At 43.6% G+C, this 20,387-nt stretch overlaps 1 protein-coding gene across 2 annotated transcripts in view; it reads right to left on the minus strand.

The window, feature by feature from the left end:
* LOC109886818 (adhesion G protein-coupled receptor L1) overlaps positions 1-20,387 on the minus strand; it is a 220,864-nt gene that overhangs the window by 17,284 nt on the left and 183,193 nt on the right. For both annotated transcript variants that reach the window (XM_031828040.1, XM_031828039.1), the window contains 8 exons: positions 14,645-14,818; positions 6,462-6,671; positions 5,558-5,778; positions 5,168-5,234; positions 4,854-4,945; positions 3,785-3,953; positions 1,989-2,144; positions 1,303-1,399 (listed from right to left, as the gene is read on the minus strand). In XM_031828040.1, coding sequence (XP_031683900.1) covers positions 1,303-1,399; positions 1,989-2,144; positions 3,785-3,953; positions 4,854-4,945; positions 5,168-5,234; positions 5,558-5,778; positions 6,462-6,671; positions 14,645-14,818 — 1,186 coding nt within the window. The remainder of the gene's footprint in view (positions 1-1,302; positions 1,400-1,988; positions 2,145-3,784; positions 3,954-4,853; positions 4,946-5,167; positions 5,235-5,557; positions 5,779-6,461; positions 6,672-14,644; positions 14,819-20,387) is intronic.

Below are 20,387 nucleotides of genomic sequence, written 5' to 3' on the forward strand. Positions count from 1 at the left end.
GGTTAAAGATGAAGGAGAGGAGACAGGTTAAAGATGAAGGAGAGGAGACAGGTTAAAGATGAAGGAGAGGAGACAGGTTAAAGATGAAGAAGAGGAGACAGGTTAAAGATGAAGGGGAGGGGACAGGTTAAAGATGAAGGAGAGGAGACAGGTTAAAGATGAAGGAGAGGAGACAGGTTAAAGATGAAGGAGAGGAGACAGGTTAAAGATGAAGGAGAGGAGACAGGTTAAAGATGAAGGAGAGGAGACAGGTTAAAGATGAAGGAGAGGAGGCAGGTTAAAGATGGAGAGGAGACAGGTTAAAGATGAAGGAGAGGAGACAGGTTAAAGATGAAGGAGAGGGGACAGGTTAAAGATGAAGGAGAGGAGACAGGTTAAAGATGAAGGACAGGAGACAGGTTAAAGATGAAGGAGAGGAGACAGGTTAAAGATGAAGGAGAGGAGACAGGTTAAAGATGAAGGAGAGGAGACAGGTTAAAGATGAAGGAGAGGAGACAGGTTAAAGAAGGATTTTGAAGCTTTGGGACATGGGTTGTGTATGGGGTACGGTAGCATGTGCCAGCCGCACCAGTTTGTGTCAAGAACTGAAATGCTTTTCACGCTCAACAGTTTGCCGTGTTTATCAAGAATGGTCCACCACCCAATGGACATCCAGCCAACTTGATACAACGGTGGGAAGCATTGGAGTCAACATGGGCCAGCATCCAGGTGGAACGCTTTCAACACCTTGCAGAGTGGTTATTGGGAAGGTGTTTCTAATGTTTGGTATACTCAGAGAATACTTTTTCCTCCGTGATGTCAGTTCCAGGAAAGCGAATCTCCTTCCCTTCCCCTCCCCTCCCCTCCCCTCCTCTCTTCTTACTGTCTCCTCCTCTCCTCGCACCCCCTCCCTCACTTGTTCCTGTCACTCTCTTCAATAAGACTAATTACCCCCAGCCAGCTCGTACGCTAATCAGTTCATTAAAAACAAAATGGATGAAATTAACATAAAGAGTGACGGTTGATTTAGCGACTACCTCTTTGTCATCATCAACTCTTCCCTCCCTCCCAGATAATTCTGATCCCCATGACGATGGCTGCCACAGCGACGGTATGCCACCGGCAGCTCAGGCTATTGCTCGTGTCAATGTACACTGGCTCCTCTTCCTCGCTCTCTGTCTCTGACAGTAGACTCAGCGGTGCTCCTACTTCGTTCTGCCAGTCTGTCTGTCAGTTCTGATGAGCCTGCCATAGAGGTGTGCGTGATTGGAGAGGGGGACAGCAGGGGGGTTAGAGGGGGGTTAAGGGGGTGGGGAGTCTCACCACGGTTGAGTGAAGGAGTACTGTTGATGTCTCCTGCCATGAAGGAAGATTCCGTCTGCTTCCGAACCGTGTCGTTCCACATCCTGCGGATCCGACTCTGGAACGCCGGAGAAGAGAAGCACACAGTGAAGCAAAACAAGACAGACAGACAGGAATTAACAAGACAGACAGACAGACAGGAATAAACAATATGATATGATATTGTAACTATGTGAGGCTGGAACACTGCCAAGCTTGCATGGATCTGTCTAAAAGTACTAAGCAAACACATACATGCTACCAGAGATACATGAAGTAAATAAGCTCACGCAGTCGGCATACTAACATAAACAAGTTAATGCACGCAGATCAACAACATCAGATTGAGACGTGGTAGATCCAAATAGAGATGAAGGTTTCTGATTAGATTTGTGAAGCGTGTGATAGCCGGTATGTCAACTGTAGACTGAGAGTGTATTGTGTGTGTGTGTTTAGAGTGTTGTCAAAGAGAATTAGGTATGGGACAGGCCTACACTTTGTAGAGTGGTGCGTGTACCCGTAATCTGTGGGTTTGTGTATGGCATGATGTGCCCTGTGTGTGCACCCACATATTCCCTTAGAATCTGTGCGTGTATGCATGCGTGCACACGTGTGTGTGTGTGGTGTGTATGTGTTTGTGGTGTGTGTGCGTATGTCCGTTCACTGACCTGTCTGTGTGCGGCAGCGTGGCGGGCCTGGTTGCCAGTGTAGTAGCGGTTGTTGGCACGCAGGGCAGAGTTCTTCAGGGAGCCGTGGGAGCTGGTGGTGGAGGTACGGCTGCAGCAGTACGAGTGACGCAGACACTTACTGTACTCCTTATGCACCTGCATGGAGAGAGAGGGCAAACATGGCTTAGACACACGCAGGTAAGCTGTAGACTCGCATACATACACACTAGTGGTGTGCGAGTCGGCTGTTTATTCACCAGCACCTGCCCATAACTGCTAATAACCCATCCTCAACCGCACAACTATATGTGATAAAGTGAAAATCTGCACCGGAACCGCTAATATAGAAAATGTGCTGTAGGCTACAGTCAAAGATGGAGGAAGGATTTTTTGACAGGGGGTGCAAGACTTTTTGTTGTTGCCTGATTTAGATATGTTCCTGCTTCTAATTTTTGACATTTTGGTCGGCTATTAGTTAGTCATCTTGTCTATAATTAGATACATGCACCTTCTCTTCTGTCATTATATGTTGCCATAGAAGACTAAATAAACCATTGCTCACCAGAATAAGATCATACATTGATAGAATGAATCCTTAAATCTAGTTAATATCGGTAGGCTAAAGTTTTCTCTGTCATCTCTGCTTCTTTCGTGGAGGAAAGATGTTTAGGGACCAGGGAGAAAATGCAATAAAAAATAAAAAAAGTACATTTCCAAATGACATCAGTTTGACCGGTTGTAAGCTGTGAAAACGACCCAACATGTTTCTGTTAAGATTTCATTTTGGCTTGGATGCATATTTTAGGTGGTTGAAATACTATCAGCTTTTATGATGTTGATAAAGAGAGCACCTTTGCAGACAGTATCTAACTGCACATTCACATTCTCTCAAGATGCTGAAAGAAATCATATTTCTCCACTCCTGTTCCAGAATCAAAATATAGCCTACATTTGTTGTATCATTTTGCTACAAGAAATGCTTAATTCTGCAGGAGTTGATATTGAGACTATGTGAGAGGTTATAGACCTACAGTCAGTGTCCAGATTTCCGTTTCCATTTAACCCATCTGAACAGTAGGCTACAGTTCCCTTCTCGTGCCATAGGCCTATCTGAAGTCCTCGTCTTGTGTCTGTTGAATTTGTATAGTGCCTCACAACCATCACACATAACATATCCAGCACTGCTATCATCCTCTTTTACCACTTCTAATCTTTCACAAACATGACTTTTCTGTCCCTCCCTTCTCTTTATTTTCATTTCTCCATTTTGAGCTTTTCTCATGAATTAAACTCTGACATTGTTCTTTTGCCTCAGTGGGTCAAAGTTAACTTTTCTACCCGTTCCCAAAATAATTTTCAGATTGGCATGTAGGCTATTGGTGCATGTACAGTTAGGCCCTAAGGCTAATGCCAGATAGCCTAAAACAGCTAAAGAAAAACCTCAATGTAGCCTAGACATATAAATTACACAAGAATTATACATTTATGGATTTTTCATTCTGAACATACGGGCTCAAGATTTTCATCAGACAAAGACGTACGTGCTTTGAGCAAATGAACATTTCAAATAGACAGAGCTCTGAATAGTGCACCTAGTGATGTACCGTGCATAATTACCCTGTTTAATTCAAATTTGGTTAAATAATCACCTCCTTCTCACAGGAATTATTAAGGGAAAGTAACAACATAAATCAGGCTGCAGACTGTAATTATATTCCATCATATCTATTTAAAATGTTATGCTTAGTTTACTCAATAGAAAAGGTCCCTTTTAGATATGTGAGTGTTTGAGTTACCTTTTTCTGCAGAGCGCAGTGGAAGATGAAGATGAACATGCCCTGGAAGGCGTTGAAGGTGGTGAAGAGGTAGGCCATGATGACCGTGTTCTCATTGATGAAGAGGAGGCCGAAGGACCAGGTCAGACCTAGCAGGAAGAGCAGGGCGATGGCCCCAATAGCCCATGACCTGGGGAGGAGAGGGTATGCTAATGTTAGCTTAGCATCACAATGAAACCACTCACACAGACCGAAGCCAACCCTCTACCCAGCATGGCTGTTTTGCCTTAAGATGCATGTATCTCAACTGTACTGGCTTTGAACCTACTATCTGGAATATCTGCTTTGAAAATGACTCATTGTTATTACAAGACAACGTGGTCTCAGAGCATTTTGTATTATACTGTACCTAAATCTGAGATACTACATTTAGTATGATATGTTACGTCTCGTATGGTATGTATTCATTTGTGGATCTCCATCATTTCAAAACGTATATGTTATGAATTCCAATTTGTTGTTGCTAACGTTAGCTAGGTGGCTAGCTCTTGAGGTTAGGATTTGAGGTTAAGGATGTATGGTTAAGGATAGGAGTTAGGTTAAAGGGTTAAGGTTAGGGTTAGTTAAAAGGGTTAAGGTTAAGGTAAGCCAAAAGGGTTAAGATTAGGATTAGATGAAGGGTTAACTAAAAGGGTTAAGGTTAGGGGAAGGGTTAGCTGACATGCTAAGTAGTTGCAATGTAGCTAAAAAGTAGTAACTAGTTGTAAAGTTGTCCATGATGAGATTCAAACACTCAACCTTTGGGTTGCTAGATGTTTATGTTATTTGTCCACCCATCAACCCAGACCAACCAAGCACGCTACTTTTGTTTTTGCCTTAAGTAACCTTCTGTCTTATGTAACCATACAAAACATAACATATCATACTAATTTAAGTGTCCTGGATTTACATATACAGTATGACAGTCATTATTCTGCTTTTCCTTCATTTTTTCAGACTTCCAACCCATCTCTCACTGATACAGGACATGCCCTAATCACATGACCTGGGAGGCTTCACTGACCCCTAACCTCTGCTGAGTGGGACTCACTTGATGTTGTCGAGGCGACTGGAGTCAGGTTTTAGGGCAGAGGAGTTGCGGGTCATCTTGTGCACGGTGATCATGAGGAACACCAGGTTCAGCTAGGGGGGGAAAGGTCAAAGGTTACACATGTCTACAAAACATTCAGTGGAATCCTAGAACACCCCCTGGTCTTAAATTGTTGTAACATTTGTGAAGTTAGCCTTTAGTACAGTCCCTATGTTCCTCCAGGAACTAAGAGGATTAAGTAAATAAGTAAGTAGCCTGAATGAAAAAGAATGTAATACAGTTGGTCATAATAGCATCATAATGAATGACTGTACCATAATAACAAAAGAAACAGGGCCAATGAAGCTCCAGATGAAGTAGTTATCCACCCGCAACCAGCACCTAGACATGGGACACAGGAAAAGATTCAAATATCACAGTCACACTCGCACACATGTACCCATGCACACACACATACATCACACACACAAATCACACATCACACACAATCCCCTGTCTCGGAGGATATCTTATAGAAGCTAATCAGCAGGCTTCGGCTAACTGTTCAAAACTCTTGTCCATGGGGGGAAGACAACGAAAGAGAACAATCCTCTTCAAACTACACTCCATATTACATTCCCTGTTAGGGGAATAGTCTAGGCACTCTAAACTAGCATAATCCTGTCTCTCAATCTGCAGGTGAAAAGGGACTGCTTCACACGTACGCTTTCTTGGTCCCATAGCTCCGGTAGTCTATGGCTGCCGAGATGCCCACCACCAGAGCTGGGAAGCAGTAGCCACACAGGTAGTAGTACTTCTTGCGGGAGTACTCGCTCTCAAACACCTCCACCAGCAACAGATAGAGCTGCACCCCCTCCAGACACATCCAGGAGAATGCAGCCAGGAAGAAGAAGTGAAGCAGCCCAGCAAAGATCGGACAGGCAATCTGAGACAGAGAGAAGGAGAAGGAGAAAGAGAGAGGGAGACAGAGGGAGGTCAGGGGCGGCAGCGTAGCCTAGTGGTTAGAGCATTGGACTAGTAACTGAAAGGGTTGCAAGTTCAAATCCCCAGCTGACAAGGTACAAATCTGTCATTCTGCCCCTGAACAAGGCAGCTAACCCACTGTTCCTAGGCCATCATTGAAAATAAGAATGAGTTCTTAACTGATTTGCCTAGTTAAATAAAGGTAAAACATTTTTTTAAAGGGACTGAGAGAGAGAAAGAAGGAGAAGGAGAGTAAAATAAAATAAAAGAGAGATTTAAAAAACTGTGGGGTGAAAAGGAGTGAAAGAGAAAAGGAAAATAGCAAAGGAAGGTGAGTATGATCCAGAAAAGGACAGCATAAGGTCATTCAAGCCCTGTAACGGAGGACCTTTTCATTCTCATGGTCCATAATGAAAAGCACTTCCCCTTTAAATGCTGATGGTCTGATGGTGTTCCAAGTGCGAGACAGACGTCTCTCTGTCCTGTATTAGGTGTTCCATGTACGAGGCACTTGTCCCCTAGCCTGGTCCCAGATCAGTTATTTCACATGCCACATGACAATGTCTTTACGACTTAACAAGACAGCACAAACAGATCTGGAACCAGGCTACATGTCCCTCTCTCCCTCTCCCCTCCCCTACTCACGTGGTACTGGGTCTTGTCGATTCCGATAAGGAAGAGGAGCTCTGCGATGAAGAGGTTGATGCAGAGGTTCTTGTGGATGGTGTTGCGGTCGGTCTGCAGGCCCCTCAGGAAGCAAAAGGTAGAGATGCAAATAGCCAGGCACACCAAGCTGATCACTATGCCCACCCAGGTGATCACAAACAGGATCAACTCGTGCATCCTCCCAGGGTACTGTGGAGAGAGGGATGGTGGGGATGGAGAGGGAGGAATAGGGGTGGGGGAGAGAGATGGGGGAGAAGAGGGAGAGGTGAGGTGAGGGGAGACAGATATAGGGAGGAAAGGGATGGGAGGTAGGAATGATGGGAGACAAGGAGAAAGACAAGGAGGGACAGGGTGAGAGTGAGAGAGAGAGTTTATTTGTAAATGTATTCACATTCAGCTAAAATGTAGAGACAAGGAGACGAAACATCCTGAAAAAAAACATGACATTCACATTCAAGTGAATGTCAGTCAGAGTTGCAGGACATGAATTTGTAAGTGTGATTGCGTGGGAGGGAGAAATAAAGAGAGAGAGAGAGAGAGAGAGAGAGATTGGAGAAGGAGAAAGAGAGTAGTTTGAGTGTGTGTGTGTGTGTTTGTGTGTACGCGTGTGTGCATATATGTGTGTGTGCATGTATGTGTTTGTGTGCCAAGGTTATTATAGTTTAGTGTTTTTATATTCATTTTCTATCTATTAGTTTGAAGAATATTGTTTCAAATTCAGTTTAGTTTCAGTTAGTTTCACATTCACTTTACTAGTTTTTATTTAGTTTAAAGGGGCAATCAGCAGTTGCTACATACATTTTTTGCCTTGTAAATGAATGACATGATTCTTGAAGAATATTACTTATAAATGAGCTTAGTTCAACTGTCGTACCTCATCAGGACTTCAAAAATAAGCTTGTTTATTCTGTTTGTAAACAAAGTAAATGTAAACAAACAATGTATAGCATAAAAAACATGGTTAAAACTATAATTTGGATATCAAGCATGGTCAATCCTTGCATGCATAGCTATGTCTATGAATTTCTTGTTTTTACTTCCTGCTTTGAGAAATTGTAGAAATGGGTGGGGATATTGTAGGAATGGGTGGAGTTTAGTCATAATTATGACTGTGGGTGTGTTATCTAGTGACGGCCATCAATATGTGCTGTGTCATAGAGATCCTGTTAAATTACTAGAGTGGCTATTTAATAAACCCTCAACGTTACATCAGCAACTGATTTCAGCAAGTTTATGGATGTGGATTGACTGCATTGTTTGAATAGAATGTTGGCATAATGGCAGTTACTTTGAAAAATGAATGGAATTATTCCTCTACAATTGGATGGCTAGCTAGCTAACAAACATACAGTGTATATAAATTCTTCAAATTCATTATTTTAAACAATATCTGACCAACTGTCACGGTCTTCCTCCTCTTCATCTGAAGAGGAGAGGAGAGAAGGATCAGAGGACCAATATGCGGCGTGGTATGTGTTCATAGTGAATTTTAATTAAAGAAAGTACTGAACACTATACAAAAGAGTAACAAAAAACAATAAACCAAATACGACCGTGAAGCTACAAATGAGACCTGTGCTGACACAAGCCACTAACATACAGAATCACCCACCACAACAGGACCAAGCGGCGTGTCAACAGGCAGGAGCCGCAGGAGAAGCAACAAAGGCAGCAACAGCAGAGAAAAGAGGATTGGACATGGGAGTACGGTTTGGTCTACAAGAGTATGGACTATACTTCTTGGGAGGAGATAGACAGGTGGGCGGTCGACCCAGGGAGAGTGCCGGAGCCCGCCTGGGATTCGATGGAGCAGTGCGCGGAAGGTTATCGGAGAATGGAGTTGGCGAAGCAAGCACGGCGGCGCGGACGGAAGCCCGAGAGTCAGCCCCAAAAATGTATTGGGGGGGGGCTCACAGGGAGTATGGCTATGCCAGGTAGGAGACCTGCGCAAACTCCCTGTGCTTACCGGGGGGCTAGAGAGACCGGGCAGGCACTGTGTTATGCAGTGGTGCGCACGGTGTCCCCAGTGCGGGTGCATAGCCCGGTGCGGTACATTCCAGCTCCGGTATCGGCTGGGCTAGATTGAGCGTCGAGCCAAATGCCATGAAGCCGGTTCTACGCAGCTGGTCTCCAGTGCGTCTCCTTGGGCCGGCTTACATGGCACCAGCCTTGCACACGGTGTCCCCGGTTCGCCTGCATAGCCCAGTGCGGGCTATTCCACCTCGCCGCACTGGCAGGGCGACCGGGACCATTCAACCGGGTAAGGTTGGGCAGGCTCGGTGCTCAAGAGCTCCAGTGCGCCTGCACGGTCCGGTCTATCCAGTACCACCTCCACACCCCAGCCCTCCGGTAGCAGCTCCCCGCACCAGGCTTCCTGTGCGTGTTCTCGGCCCAGTACCACCAGTGCCAGCACCACGCATCAGGCCTACAGTGCGCCTCGCCTCTCCAGCGCTGCCAGAGCCTTCCTCCTCTCCTGCGCTGTCCGAGTCTCCCGCCTGTTCAGCGCTACCAGAGCCTTCCTCCTCTCCTGCGCTGCCGGAGTCTCCCGCCTGTTTAGCGCTGCCAGAGCTTTCCGCCTCTACAGCGTTGCTGGAGTCTCCTGCCTGTTTAGCGCAGCCAGAGCTGCCAGTCTGCATGGAGCAGCCAGAGCTGCCAGTCTGCATGGAGCAGCCAGAGCTGCCAGTCTGCATGGGGCAGCCAGAGCTGTCAGTCTTCATGGAACAGCCAGAGCTGTCAGTCTGCATGGAGCAGCCGGAGCTGCCAGTCTGCATGGAGCAGCCAGAGCTGTCAGTCTGCAAGGAGCTGCCAGTCTGCAAGGAGCTGCCAGAGCTGCCAGTCTGCATGGGGCAGCCAGAGCTGCCAGTCTGCAGGAAGCCGCCAGAGCTGCCAGTCTGCATGGAGCAGCCAGAGCTGCCAGTCAGCATGGAGCAGCCAGAGCCGCCAGTCAGCATGGAGCAGCCAGAGCCGCCAGTCAGCATGGAGCAGCCAGAGCCGTCAGTCTGCCAGGATCCGCCAGTCAGCCAGACTCTTCCAGATCCACCAGTCAGCCAGACTCTTCCAGATCCGCCAGTCAGCCAGACTCTTCCAGATCCGCCAGTCAACCAGACTCTTCCAGATCCGCCAGTCAGCCAGACTCTTCCAGATCCGCCAGTCTGCCAGACTCTTCCAGATCCGCCAGTCTGCCAGACTCTTCTAGATCCGCCAGTCTGCCAGACTCTTCCAGATCCGCCAGTCTGCCAGACTCTTCCAGATCCGCCAGTCAGCCAGACTCTTCCAGATCCGCCAGTCAGCCAGGATCTGCCAGAGCCTTCCTCCTCTCCTGTGCTTCCGGAGTCTGAAGAGCCCCTCTGTCCCGAGCTGCCCCTCTGTCCCGTGTTATTAAGTAGGGTTGCCGTGGCTAGGAGGTCACGGAAGCGGACAAGGTGGGGGACTAAGACTACGGTGAAGTGGGGGCCACGTCCAGCACCAGAGCCGCCACCGTGGACAGATGCCCACCCAGACCCTCCCCTAGAGGTTCAGGTTTTGCGGCCGGAGTCCGCACCTTGGGGGGGGGGGGTGTACTGTCACACCCTGACCATAGTTTGCTTTGTATGTTTCTATGTTTTGGTTGGTCAGGGTGTGAGCTTAGTGGGCATTCTATGTTTCATGTCTAGTTTGTCTATTTCTATGTCTGGCCTGATATGGTTCTCAATCAGAGGCAGGTGTTAGTCATTGTCTCTGATTGGGAACCATATTTAGGTAGCCTGGGTTTCACTGTGTGTTTGTGGGTGATTGTTCCTGTCTCTGTGTTTGCACCAGATAGGACTGTTTAGGTTTTCACATTTATTTTGTAGTTTATTTCATGTATAGTTTTTTCCTTTATTAAACAAACATGAATCATCACAACGCTGCATTTTGGTCCGACTCTCCTTCACACCTAGAAAACCGTTACACCAACTCTCTAACCAAAATGGCTGATCTTTATCCCATCATAAGAAGGTTCATGTCCATTCTAGTATTCAAATTCCTAATTACAGTGCCTTGCGAAAGTATTCGGCCCCCTTGAACTTTGCGACCTTTTGCCACATTTCAGGCTTCAAACATAAAGATATAAAACTGTATTTTTTTGTGAAGAATCAACAACAAGTGGGACACAATCATGAAGTGGAACGACATTTATTGGATATTTCAAACTTTTTTAACAAATCAAAAACTGAAAAATTGGGCGTGCAAAATTATTCAGCCCCCTTAAGCTAATACTTTCTAGCGCCACCTTTTGCTGCGATTACAGCTGTAAGTTGCTTGGGGTATGTCTCTATCAGTTTTGCACATCGAGAGACTGAAAATGTTTCCCATTCCTCCTTGCAAAACAGCTCGAGCTCAGTGAGGTTGGATGGAGACCATTTGTGAACAGCAGTTTTCAGTTCTTTCCACAGATTCTCGATTGGATTCAGGTCTGGACTTTGACTTGGCCATTCTAACACCTGGATATGTTTATTTTTTAACCATTCCATTGTAGATTTTGCTTTATGTTTTGGATCATTGTCTTGTTGGAAGACAAATCTCCGTCCCAGTCTCAGGTCTTTTGCAGACTCCATCAGGTTTTCTTCCAGAATGGTCCTGTATTTGGCTCCATCCATCTTCCCATCAATTTTAACCATCTTCCCTGTCCCTGCTGAAGAAAAGCAGGCCCAAACCATGATGCTGCCACCACCATGTTTGACAGTGGGGATGGTGTGTTCAGGGTGATGAGCTGTGTTGCTTTTACGCCAAACATAACGTTTTGCATTGTTGCCAAAAAGTTCAATTTTGGTTTCATCTGACCAGAGCACCTTCTTCCACATGTTTGGTGTGTCTCCCAGGTGGCTTGTGGCAAACTTTAAACAACACTTTTTATGGATATCTTTAAGAAATGGCTTTCTTCTTGCCACTCTTCCATAAAGGCCAGATTTGTGCAATATACGACTGATTGTTGTCCTATGGACAGAGTCTCCCACCTCAGCTGTAGATCTCTGCAGTTCATCCAGAGTGATCATGGGCCTCTTGGCTGCATCTCTGATCAGTCTTCTCCTTGTATGAGCTGAAAGTTTAGAGGGACGGCCAGGTCTTGGTAGATTTGCAGTGGTCTGATACTCCTTCCATTTCAATATTATCGCGTGCACAGTGCTCCTTGGGATGTTTAAAGCTTGGGAAATATTTTTGTATCCAAATCCGGCTTTAAACTTCTTCACAACAGTATCTCGGACCTGCCTGGTGTGTTCCTTGTTCTTCATGATGCTCTCTGCGCTTTTAACGGACCTCTGAGACTATCACAGTGCAGGTGCATTTATACGGAGACTTGATTACACACAGGTGGATTGTATTTATTATCATTAGTCATTTAGGTCAACATTGGATCATTCAGAGATCTTCTGGAGAGAGTTTGCTGCACTGAAAGTAAAGGGGCTGAATAATTTTGCACGCCCAAATTTTCAGTTTTTGAATTGTTAAAAAAGTTTGAAATATCCAATAAATGTCGTTCCACTTCATGATTGTGTCACAAGTTCAAGGGGGCCGAATACTTTCGCAAGGCACTGTATATTCTTAGATCATGTGACACTTACATTGCACACAGGTGGACTTTGAACTAGGTGAACTAATTATGTGACTTCTGAAGGTAATTTGTTGCACCAGATCTTATTTAGGGGCTTCATAGCAAAGGGAGTGAATACATATACAGTGGGGAGAACAAGTATTTGATACACATGGCGATTTTGCAGGTTTTCCTACTTACAAAGCATGTAAAGGTCTTAAAATCATACAATGTGATTATCATAGGTACACTTCAACTATGAGAGACGGAATCTAAAACAAAAATCCAGAAAATCACATTGTATGATTTTAAGTAATTAATTAGCATTTTATTGCATGACATAATTTGATTTGATACAGAAACCTTTGTTTGCAATTACAGAGATCATACATTTGCTGCAGTTCTTGACCTGGTTTGCGCACACTGCAGCAGGGATTTGGTCCCACTCCTCCATACAGATCTTCTCCAGATCCTTCAGGTTTCGGGGCTGTCGCTGGGCAATATGGACTTTCAGCTCCCTCCAAAGATTTTCTATAGCCAGGTCTGGAGACTGGCTAGGCCACTCCAGGACCTTGAGATGCTTCTTACGGAGCCACTCCTTAGTTGCCCTGGCTGTGTGTTTCGGGTCATTGTCATGCTGGAAGACCCAGCCACGACCCATCTTCAATGCTCTTACTGAGGGAAGGAGGTTGTTGGCCAAGATCTCGCAATACATGGCCCCATCCATCCTCCCCTCAATATGGTGCAGTCGTCCTGTCCCCTTTGCAGAAAAGCATCCCCAAAGAATGATGTTTCCACCTGTACTCATCCTTCTTCTTCCTCCAAACACGGCGAGTGGAGTTTAGACCAAAAAGCTCTATTTTTGTCTCATGACCTTCTCCCATTCCTCCTCTGGATCATCCAGAGGGTCATTGGCAAACTTCAGACGGGCCTGGACATGCGCTGGCTTGAGCAGGGGGACCTTGCGTGCGCTGTAGGATTTTAATCCATGACGGCGTAGTGTGTTACTAATGGTTTTCTTTGAGACTGTGGTCCCAGCTCTCTTCAGGTCATTGACCAGGTCCTGCCGTGTAGTACTGGGCTGATCCCTCACCTTCCTCATGATCATTGATGCCCCACGAGGTGAGATCTTGCATGGAGCCCCAGACCGAGGGTGATTGATCGTCATCTTGAACTTCTTCCATTTTCTAATAATTGCGCCAACAGTTGTTGCCTTCTCACCAACCTGCTTGCCTACTGTCCTGTTGCCCCTCCCAGCCTTGTGCAGGTCTACAATTTTATCCCTGATGTCCTTACACAGCTCTCTGGTCTTGGCCATTGTGGAGAGGTTGGAGTCTGTTTGATTGAGTGTGTGGACAGGTGTCTTTTATACAGGTAACGAGTTCAAACAGGTGCAGTTAATACAGGTAATGAGTGGAGAACAGGAGGGATTCTTAAAGAAAAACTAACAGGGAGCTGGAATTCTTATGGGTTGGTAGGTGATCAAATACTTATGTCATGCAATAAAATGCAAATGAATTACTTAAAAACCATACAATGTGATTTTCTGGATTCTTGTCTTAGATTCCGTCTCTCACAGTTGAAGTATAGGTACCTATGATAAAAATGACATTTTACTAGTCAAGTCAGTTAAGAACAAATTCTTATTTTCAATGAACAGTGGGTTAACTGCCTGTTGAGGGGCAGGACGACAGATTTGAACCTTGTCAGCTCAGGGATTTGAACTTGCAACCTTTTGGTTACTAGTCCAACACTCTAACCACTAGGCTACCCTGCCACCCCATGCTTTGTAAGTAGGAAAAACTGCAAAATCGTCAGTGTATCAAATACTTGTTCTCCCCACTGCACATGCACCACTTTTCCATTGTCCATTTTTGTGAATTTTTTTAAACAAGTAATTTTTTATATTTCACTTCACCAATTTGTCCATTAAATGAAATCCAAATAAAAATCTATTTAAATTACAGGTTGTAATGCAACAAAATAAGAAAAGCGCCAAGTGGGATGAATACTTTTGCAAGACACTGTATATTTAGCCTTACCACTCAAACGCACCCAATATATGTGGTGCTGCTCATGGCAACGTCATCTCGCTGAGTCTACCTTTAAATTATAAAGGTAGACTCAACGTGACTCGCCAGATTCCGAAGCTTGAAAACCCTATAAAAAAACATTCTATTTCCCCCCCTTCCCCCCCAAAATGACTAAAACTGAACATAATTCTTGATGGTTTTTATTATTGTAGTTAGTTTTGTAGTCAAAGATAACAGTTCCAGTATAGCCGGATGTGGAGATCCTGGGCTGGAGTGATAACACGTGGTCTGCGGTTGTGAGGCCCGTAGGACGTACTGCCAAATTCTCTAAAACAACACTGAGGCGGCTGATGATTTTCGGGTTTTCATTTACTATCATAACCTTGGTGTGTGCCTGTGTGTCTGTCTGTATGCCTGTGTGTGTGTGTGTATGTGTGTGTGTGACTGTGTATGTGTGTGTGTGTCTGTATGTCTGTGTGTGTGTCTGTCTGTATGCCTGTGTGTATGTGTATGTATGTGTATGTGTGTGTGTGTGTGTGTCTGTATGTGTGTGTGTGTGTAATATCCACTGGACCTACATCAGGCTGGTGGTGGGCCATGAGCACAGCAAAGTTGGTGAGGTGGGAACAGGAGCAGGTGGTGTGTGTGCTGTTGGTGTCCAGCAGTCTACAGCCCTGAGACGACCACTGGCCTGTCATCGACCGCTCAGAGTAATTCCAGAATGAACAGTTGGGACTGTAGTGGTTCTCCAACTGGAGGGGGAGAGTGAGAGAGAGAGAGAGAGAGAGAGAGAGAGAGAGAGAGAGAGAGAGAGGGGGGCGGGTAATTTCAAAAGAAAATTAATTAACTTTATTGATACCCAAGGTAAATGGTTCTGTCGCAGGCTTTATAACAACACACAGACATAAATAACGAACATAAAGTGCTGCAATCCATTTAAACATGTTTCTATACAGTACAAGCAGATGACAGGGAAAGAAAATACAGACTATTTAAACAGTTGGCAAATATGTGGGAGAGAGAGAGAGAAAGGGTGAGAGGTGAAATATATTGTAATGCATGTGTACAGTAACAGAACAGTGTGTAAAGTGTGGGGGACATAGTGTTTGATGCTCTGTATACAGTATGTGTATGGGCTTGTTTGTCTACTACAGTACAGTATGTGTATGGGCTTGTTAGTCTACTACAGTACAGTATGTGTATGGGCTTGTTTGTCTACTACAGTACAGTATGTGTATGGGCTTGTTAGTCTACTACAGTACAGTATGTGTATGGGCTTGTTAGTCTACTACAGTACAGTATGTGTATGGGCTTGTTAGTCTACTACAGTACAGTATGTGTATGGGCTTGTTAGTCTACTACAGTACAGTATGTGTATGGTCTTGTTTGTCTACTACAGTACAGTATGTGTATGGTCTTGTTTGTCTACTACAGTACAGTATGTGTATGGTCTTGTTTGTCTACTACAGTACAGTATGTGTATGGGCTTGTTAGTCTACTACAGTACAGTATGTGTATGGGCTTGTTAGTCTACTACAGTACAGTATGTGTATGGTCTTGTTTGTCTACTACAGTACAGTATGTGTATGGTCTTGTTTGTCTACTACAGTACAGTATGTGTATGGTCTTGTTTGTCTACTACAGTACAGTATGTGTATGGGCTTGTTTGTCTACTACAGTACAGTATATGTATGGGCTTGTTTGTCTACTACAGTACAGTATGTGTATGGGCTTGTTAGTCTACTACAGTACAGTATGTGTATGGGCTTGTTAGTCTACTACAGTACACTATGTGTATGGGCTTGTTTGTCTACTACAGTACAGTATGTGTATGGGCTTGTTAGTCTACTACAGTACAGTATGTGTATGGGCTTGTTAGTCTACTACAGTACACTATGTGTATGGTCTTGTTTGTCTACTACAGTACAGTATGTGTATGGTCTTGTTTGTCTACTACAGTACAGTATATGTATGGGCTTGTTTGTCTACTCCAGTACAGTATGTGTATGGGCTTGTTAGTCTACTACAGTACACTATGTGTATGGTCTTGTTTGTCTACTACAGTACAGTATGTGTATGGTCTTGTTTGTCTACTACAGTACAGTATGTGTATGGGCTTGTTAGTCTACTACAGTACAGTATGTGTATGGCTTGTTAGTCTACTACAGTACAGTATGTGTATGGGCTTGTTTGTCTACTACAGTACAGTATGTGTATGGGCTTGTTAGTCTACTACAGTACAGTATGTGTATGGGCTTGTTTGTCTACTACAGTACAGTATGTGTATGGGCTTGTTAGTCTACTACAGTACAGTATGTGTATGGGCTTGTTAGTCTACTACAGTACAGTATGTGTATGGGCTTGTTAGTCTACTACAGTACAGTATGTGTATGGGCTTGTTAGTCTACTACAGTACAGTATGTGTATGGTCTTGTTTGTCTACTACAGTACAGTATGTGTATGGTCTTGTTTGTCTACTACAGTACAGTATGTGTATGGTCTTGTTTGTCTACTACAGTACAGTATGTGTATGGGCTTGTTAGTCTACTACAGTACAGTATGTGTATGGGCTTGTTAGTCTACTACAGTACAGTATGTGTATGGTCTTGTTTGTCTACTACAGTACAGTATGTGTATGGTCTTGTTTGTCTACTACAGTACAGTATGTGTATGGTCTTGTTTGTCTACTACAGTACAGTATGTGTATGGGCTTGTTTGTCTACTACAGTACAGTATATGTATGGGCTTGTTTGTCTACTACAGTACAGTATGTGTATGGGCTTGTTAGTCTACTACAGTACAGTATGTGTATGGGCTTGTTAGTCTACTACAGTACACTATGTGTATGGGCTTGTTTGTCTACTACAGTACAGTATGTGTATGGGCTTGTTAGTCTACTACAGTACAGTATGTGTATGGGCTTGTTAGTCTACTACAGTACACTATGTGTATGGTCTTGTTTGTCTACTACAGTACAGTATGTGTATGGTCTTGTTTGTCTACTACAGTACAGTATATGTATGGGCTTGTTTGTCTACTCCAGTACAGTATGTGTATGGGCTTGTTAGTCTACTACAGTACACTATGTGTATGGTCTTGTTTGTCTACTACAGTACAGTATGTGTATGGTCTTGTTTGTCTACTACAGTACAGTATGTGTATGGGCTTGTTAGTCTACTACAGTACAGTATGTGTATGGCTTGTTAGTCTACTACAGTACAGTATGTGTATGGGCTTGTTTGTCTACTACAGTACAGTATGTGTATGGGCTTGTTAGTCTACTACAGTACAGTATGTGTATGGGCTTGTTAGTCTACTACAGTACAGTATGTGTATGGGCTTGTTTGTCTACTACAGTACACTATGTGTATGGGCTTGTTAGTCTACTACAGTACAGTATGTGTATGGGCTTGTTTGTCTACTACAGTACAGTATGTGTATGGGCTTGTTAGTCTACTACAGTACAGTATGTGTATGGTCTTGTTAGTCTACTACAGTACAGTATGTGTATGGTCTTGTTAGTCTACTACAGTACAGTATGTGTATGGGCTTGTTAGTCTACTACAGTACAGTATGTGTATGGGCTTGTTAGTCTACTACAGTACAGTATGTGTATGGTCTTGTTTGTCTACTACAGTACAGTATGTGTATGGTCTTGTTAGTCTACTACAGTACAGTATGTGTATGGGCTTGTTAGTCTACTACAGTACAGTATGTGTATGGGCTTGTTAGTCTACTACAGTACAGTATGTGTATGGGCTTGTTAGTCTACTACAGTACAGTATGTGTATGGTCTTGTTAGTCTACTACAGTACAGTATGTGTATGGGCTTGTTAGTCTACTACAGTACAGTATGTGTATGGGCTTGTTAGTCTACTACAGTACAGTATGTGTATGGGCTTGTTTGTCTATTACAGTACACTATGTGTATGGGCTTGTTAGTCTACTACAGTACACTATGTGTATGGGCTTGTTTGTCTACTACAGTACAGTATGTGTATGGTCTTGTTAGTCTACTACAGTACACTATGTGTATGGGCTTGTTAGTCTACTACAGTACAGTATGTGTATGGGCTTGTTAGTCTACTACAGTACAGTATGTGTATGGTCTTGTTAGTCTACTACAGTACACTATGTGTATGGGCTTGTTAGTCTACTACAGTACAGTATATGTATGGTCTTGTTAGTCTACTACAGTACAGTATGTGTATGGGCTTGTTAGTCTACTACAGTACAGTATGTGTATGGGCTTGTTAGTCTACTACAGTACAGTATGTGTATGGTCTTGTTTGTCTACTACAGTACAGTATGTGTATGGTCTTGTTTGTCTACTACAGTACAGTATGTGTATGGGCTTGTTTGTCTACTACAGTACAGTATATGTATGGGCTTGTTTGTCTACTCCAGTACAGTATGTGTATGGGCTTGTTAGTCTACTACAGTACACTATGTGTATGGTCTTGTTTGTCTACTACAGTACAGTATATGTATGGGCTTGTTTGTCTACTCCAGTACAGTATGTGTATGGGCTTGTTAGTCTACTACAGTACAGTATGTGTATGGGCTTGTTAGTCTACTACAGTACAGTATGTATATGGGCTTGTTTGTCTACTACAGTACACTATGTGTATGGGCTTGTTAGTCTACTACAGTACAGTATGTGTATGGGCTTGTTTGTCTACTACAGTACAGTATGTGTATGGGCTTGTTAGTCTACTACAGTACAGTATGTGTATGGTCTTGTTAGTCTACTACAGTACAGTATGTGTATGGTCTTGTTAGTCTACTACAGTACAGTATGTGTATGGGCTTGTTAGTCTACTACAGTACAGTATGTGTATGGGCTTGTTAGTCTACTACAGTACAGTATGTGTATGGGCTTGTTAGTCTACTACAGTACAGTATGTGTATGGGCTTGTTAGTCTACTACAGTACAGTATGTGTATGGGCTTGTTAGTCTACTACAGTACAGTATGTGTATGGGCTTGTTAGTCTACTACAGTACAGTATGTGTATGGGCTTGTTTGTCTATTACAGTACACTATGTGTATGGGCTTGTTAGTCTACTACAGTACACTATGTGTATGGGCTTGTTTGTCTACTACAGTACAGTATGTGTATGGTCTTGTTAGTCTACTACAGTACACTATGTGTATGGGCTTGTTAGTCTACTACAGTACAGTATGTGTATGGGCTTGTTAGTCTACTACAGTACAGTATGTGTATGGTCTTGTTAGTCTACTACAGTACACTATGTGTATGGGCTTGTTAGTCTACTACAGTACAGTATATGTATGGTCTTGTTAGTCTACTACAGTACAGTATGTGTATGGGCTTGTTAGTCTACTACAGTACAGTATGTGTATGGGCTTGTTAGTCTACTACAGTACACTATGTGTATGGGCTTGTTAGTCTACTACAGTACAGTATGTGTATGGGCTTGTTAGTCTACTACAGTACAGTATGTGTATGGTCTTGTTAGTCTACTACAGTACACTATGTGTATGGGCTTGTTAGTCTACTACAGTACAGTATATGTATGGTCTTGTTAGTCTACTACAGTACACTATGTGTATGGGCTTGTTAGTCTACTACAGTACAGTATGTGTATGGTCTTGTTTGTCTACTACAGTACAGTATGTGTATGGGCTTGTTTGTCTACTACAGTACAGTATGTGTATGGTCTTGTTTGTCTACTACAGTACAGTATGTGTATGGTCTTGTTTGTCTACTACAGTACACTATGTGTATGGGCTTGTTAGTCTACTACAGTACAGTATGTGTATGGTCTTGTTTGTCTACTCCAGTACAGTATGTGTATGGTCTTGTTTGTCTACTACAGTACAGTATGTGTATGGTCTTGTTTGTCTACTACAGTACAGTATATGTATGGGCTTGTTAGTCTACTACAGTAGAGTATGTGTATGGTCTTGTTTGTCTACTACAGTACAGTATGTGTATGGTCTTGTTTGTCTACTACAGTACAGTATGTGTATGGTCTTGTTAGTCTACTACAGTACAGTATGTGTATGGGCTTGTTTGTCTACTACAGTACAGTATGTGTATGGTCTTGTTTGTCTACTACAGTACAGTATATGTATGGGCTTGTTAGTCTACTACAGTACAGTATGTGTATGGGCTTGTTAGTCTACTACAGTACAGTATGTGTATGGGCTTGTTAGTCTACTACAGTACAGTATGTGTATGGGCTTGTTAGTCTACTACAGTACAGTATGTGTATGGGCTTGTTAGTCTACTACAGTACAGTATGTGTATGGGCTTGTTAGTCTACTACAGTACAGTATGTGTATGGGCTTGTTA

This window comes from Oncorhynchus kisutch, linkage group LG6 (genome assembly GCF_002021735.2).
Source record: "Oncorhynchus kisutch isolate 150728-3 linkage group LG6, Okis_V2, whole genome shotgun sequence".
Classification (NCBI taxonomy): domain Eukaryota; kingdom Metazoa; phylum Chordata; class Actinopteri; order Salmoniformes; family Salmonidae; genus Oncorhynchus; species Oncorhynchus kisutch.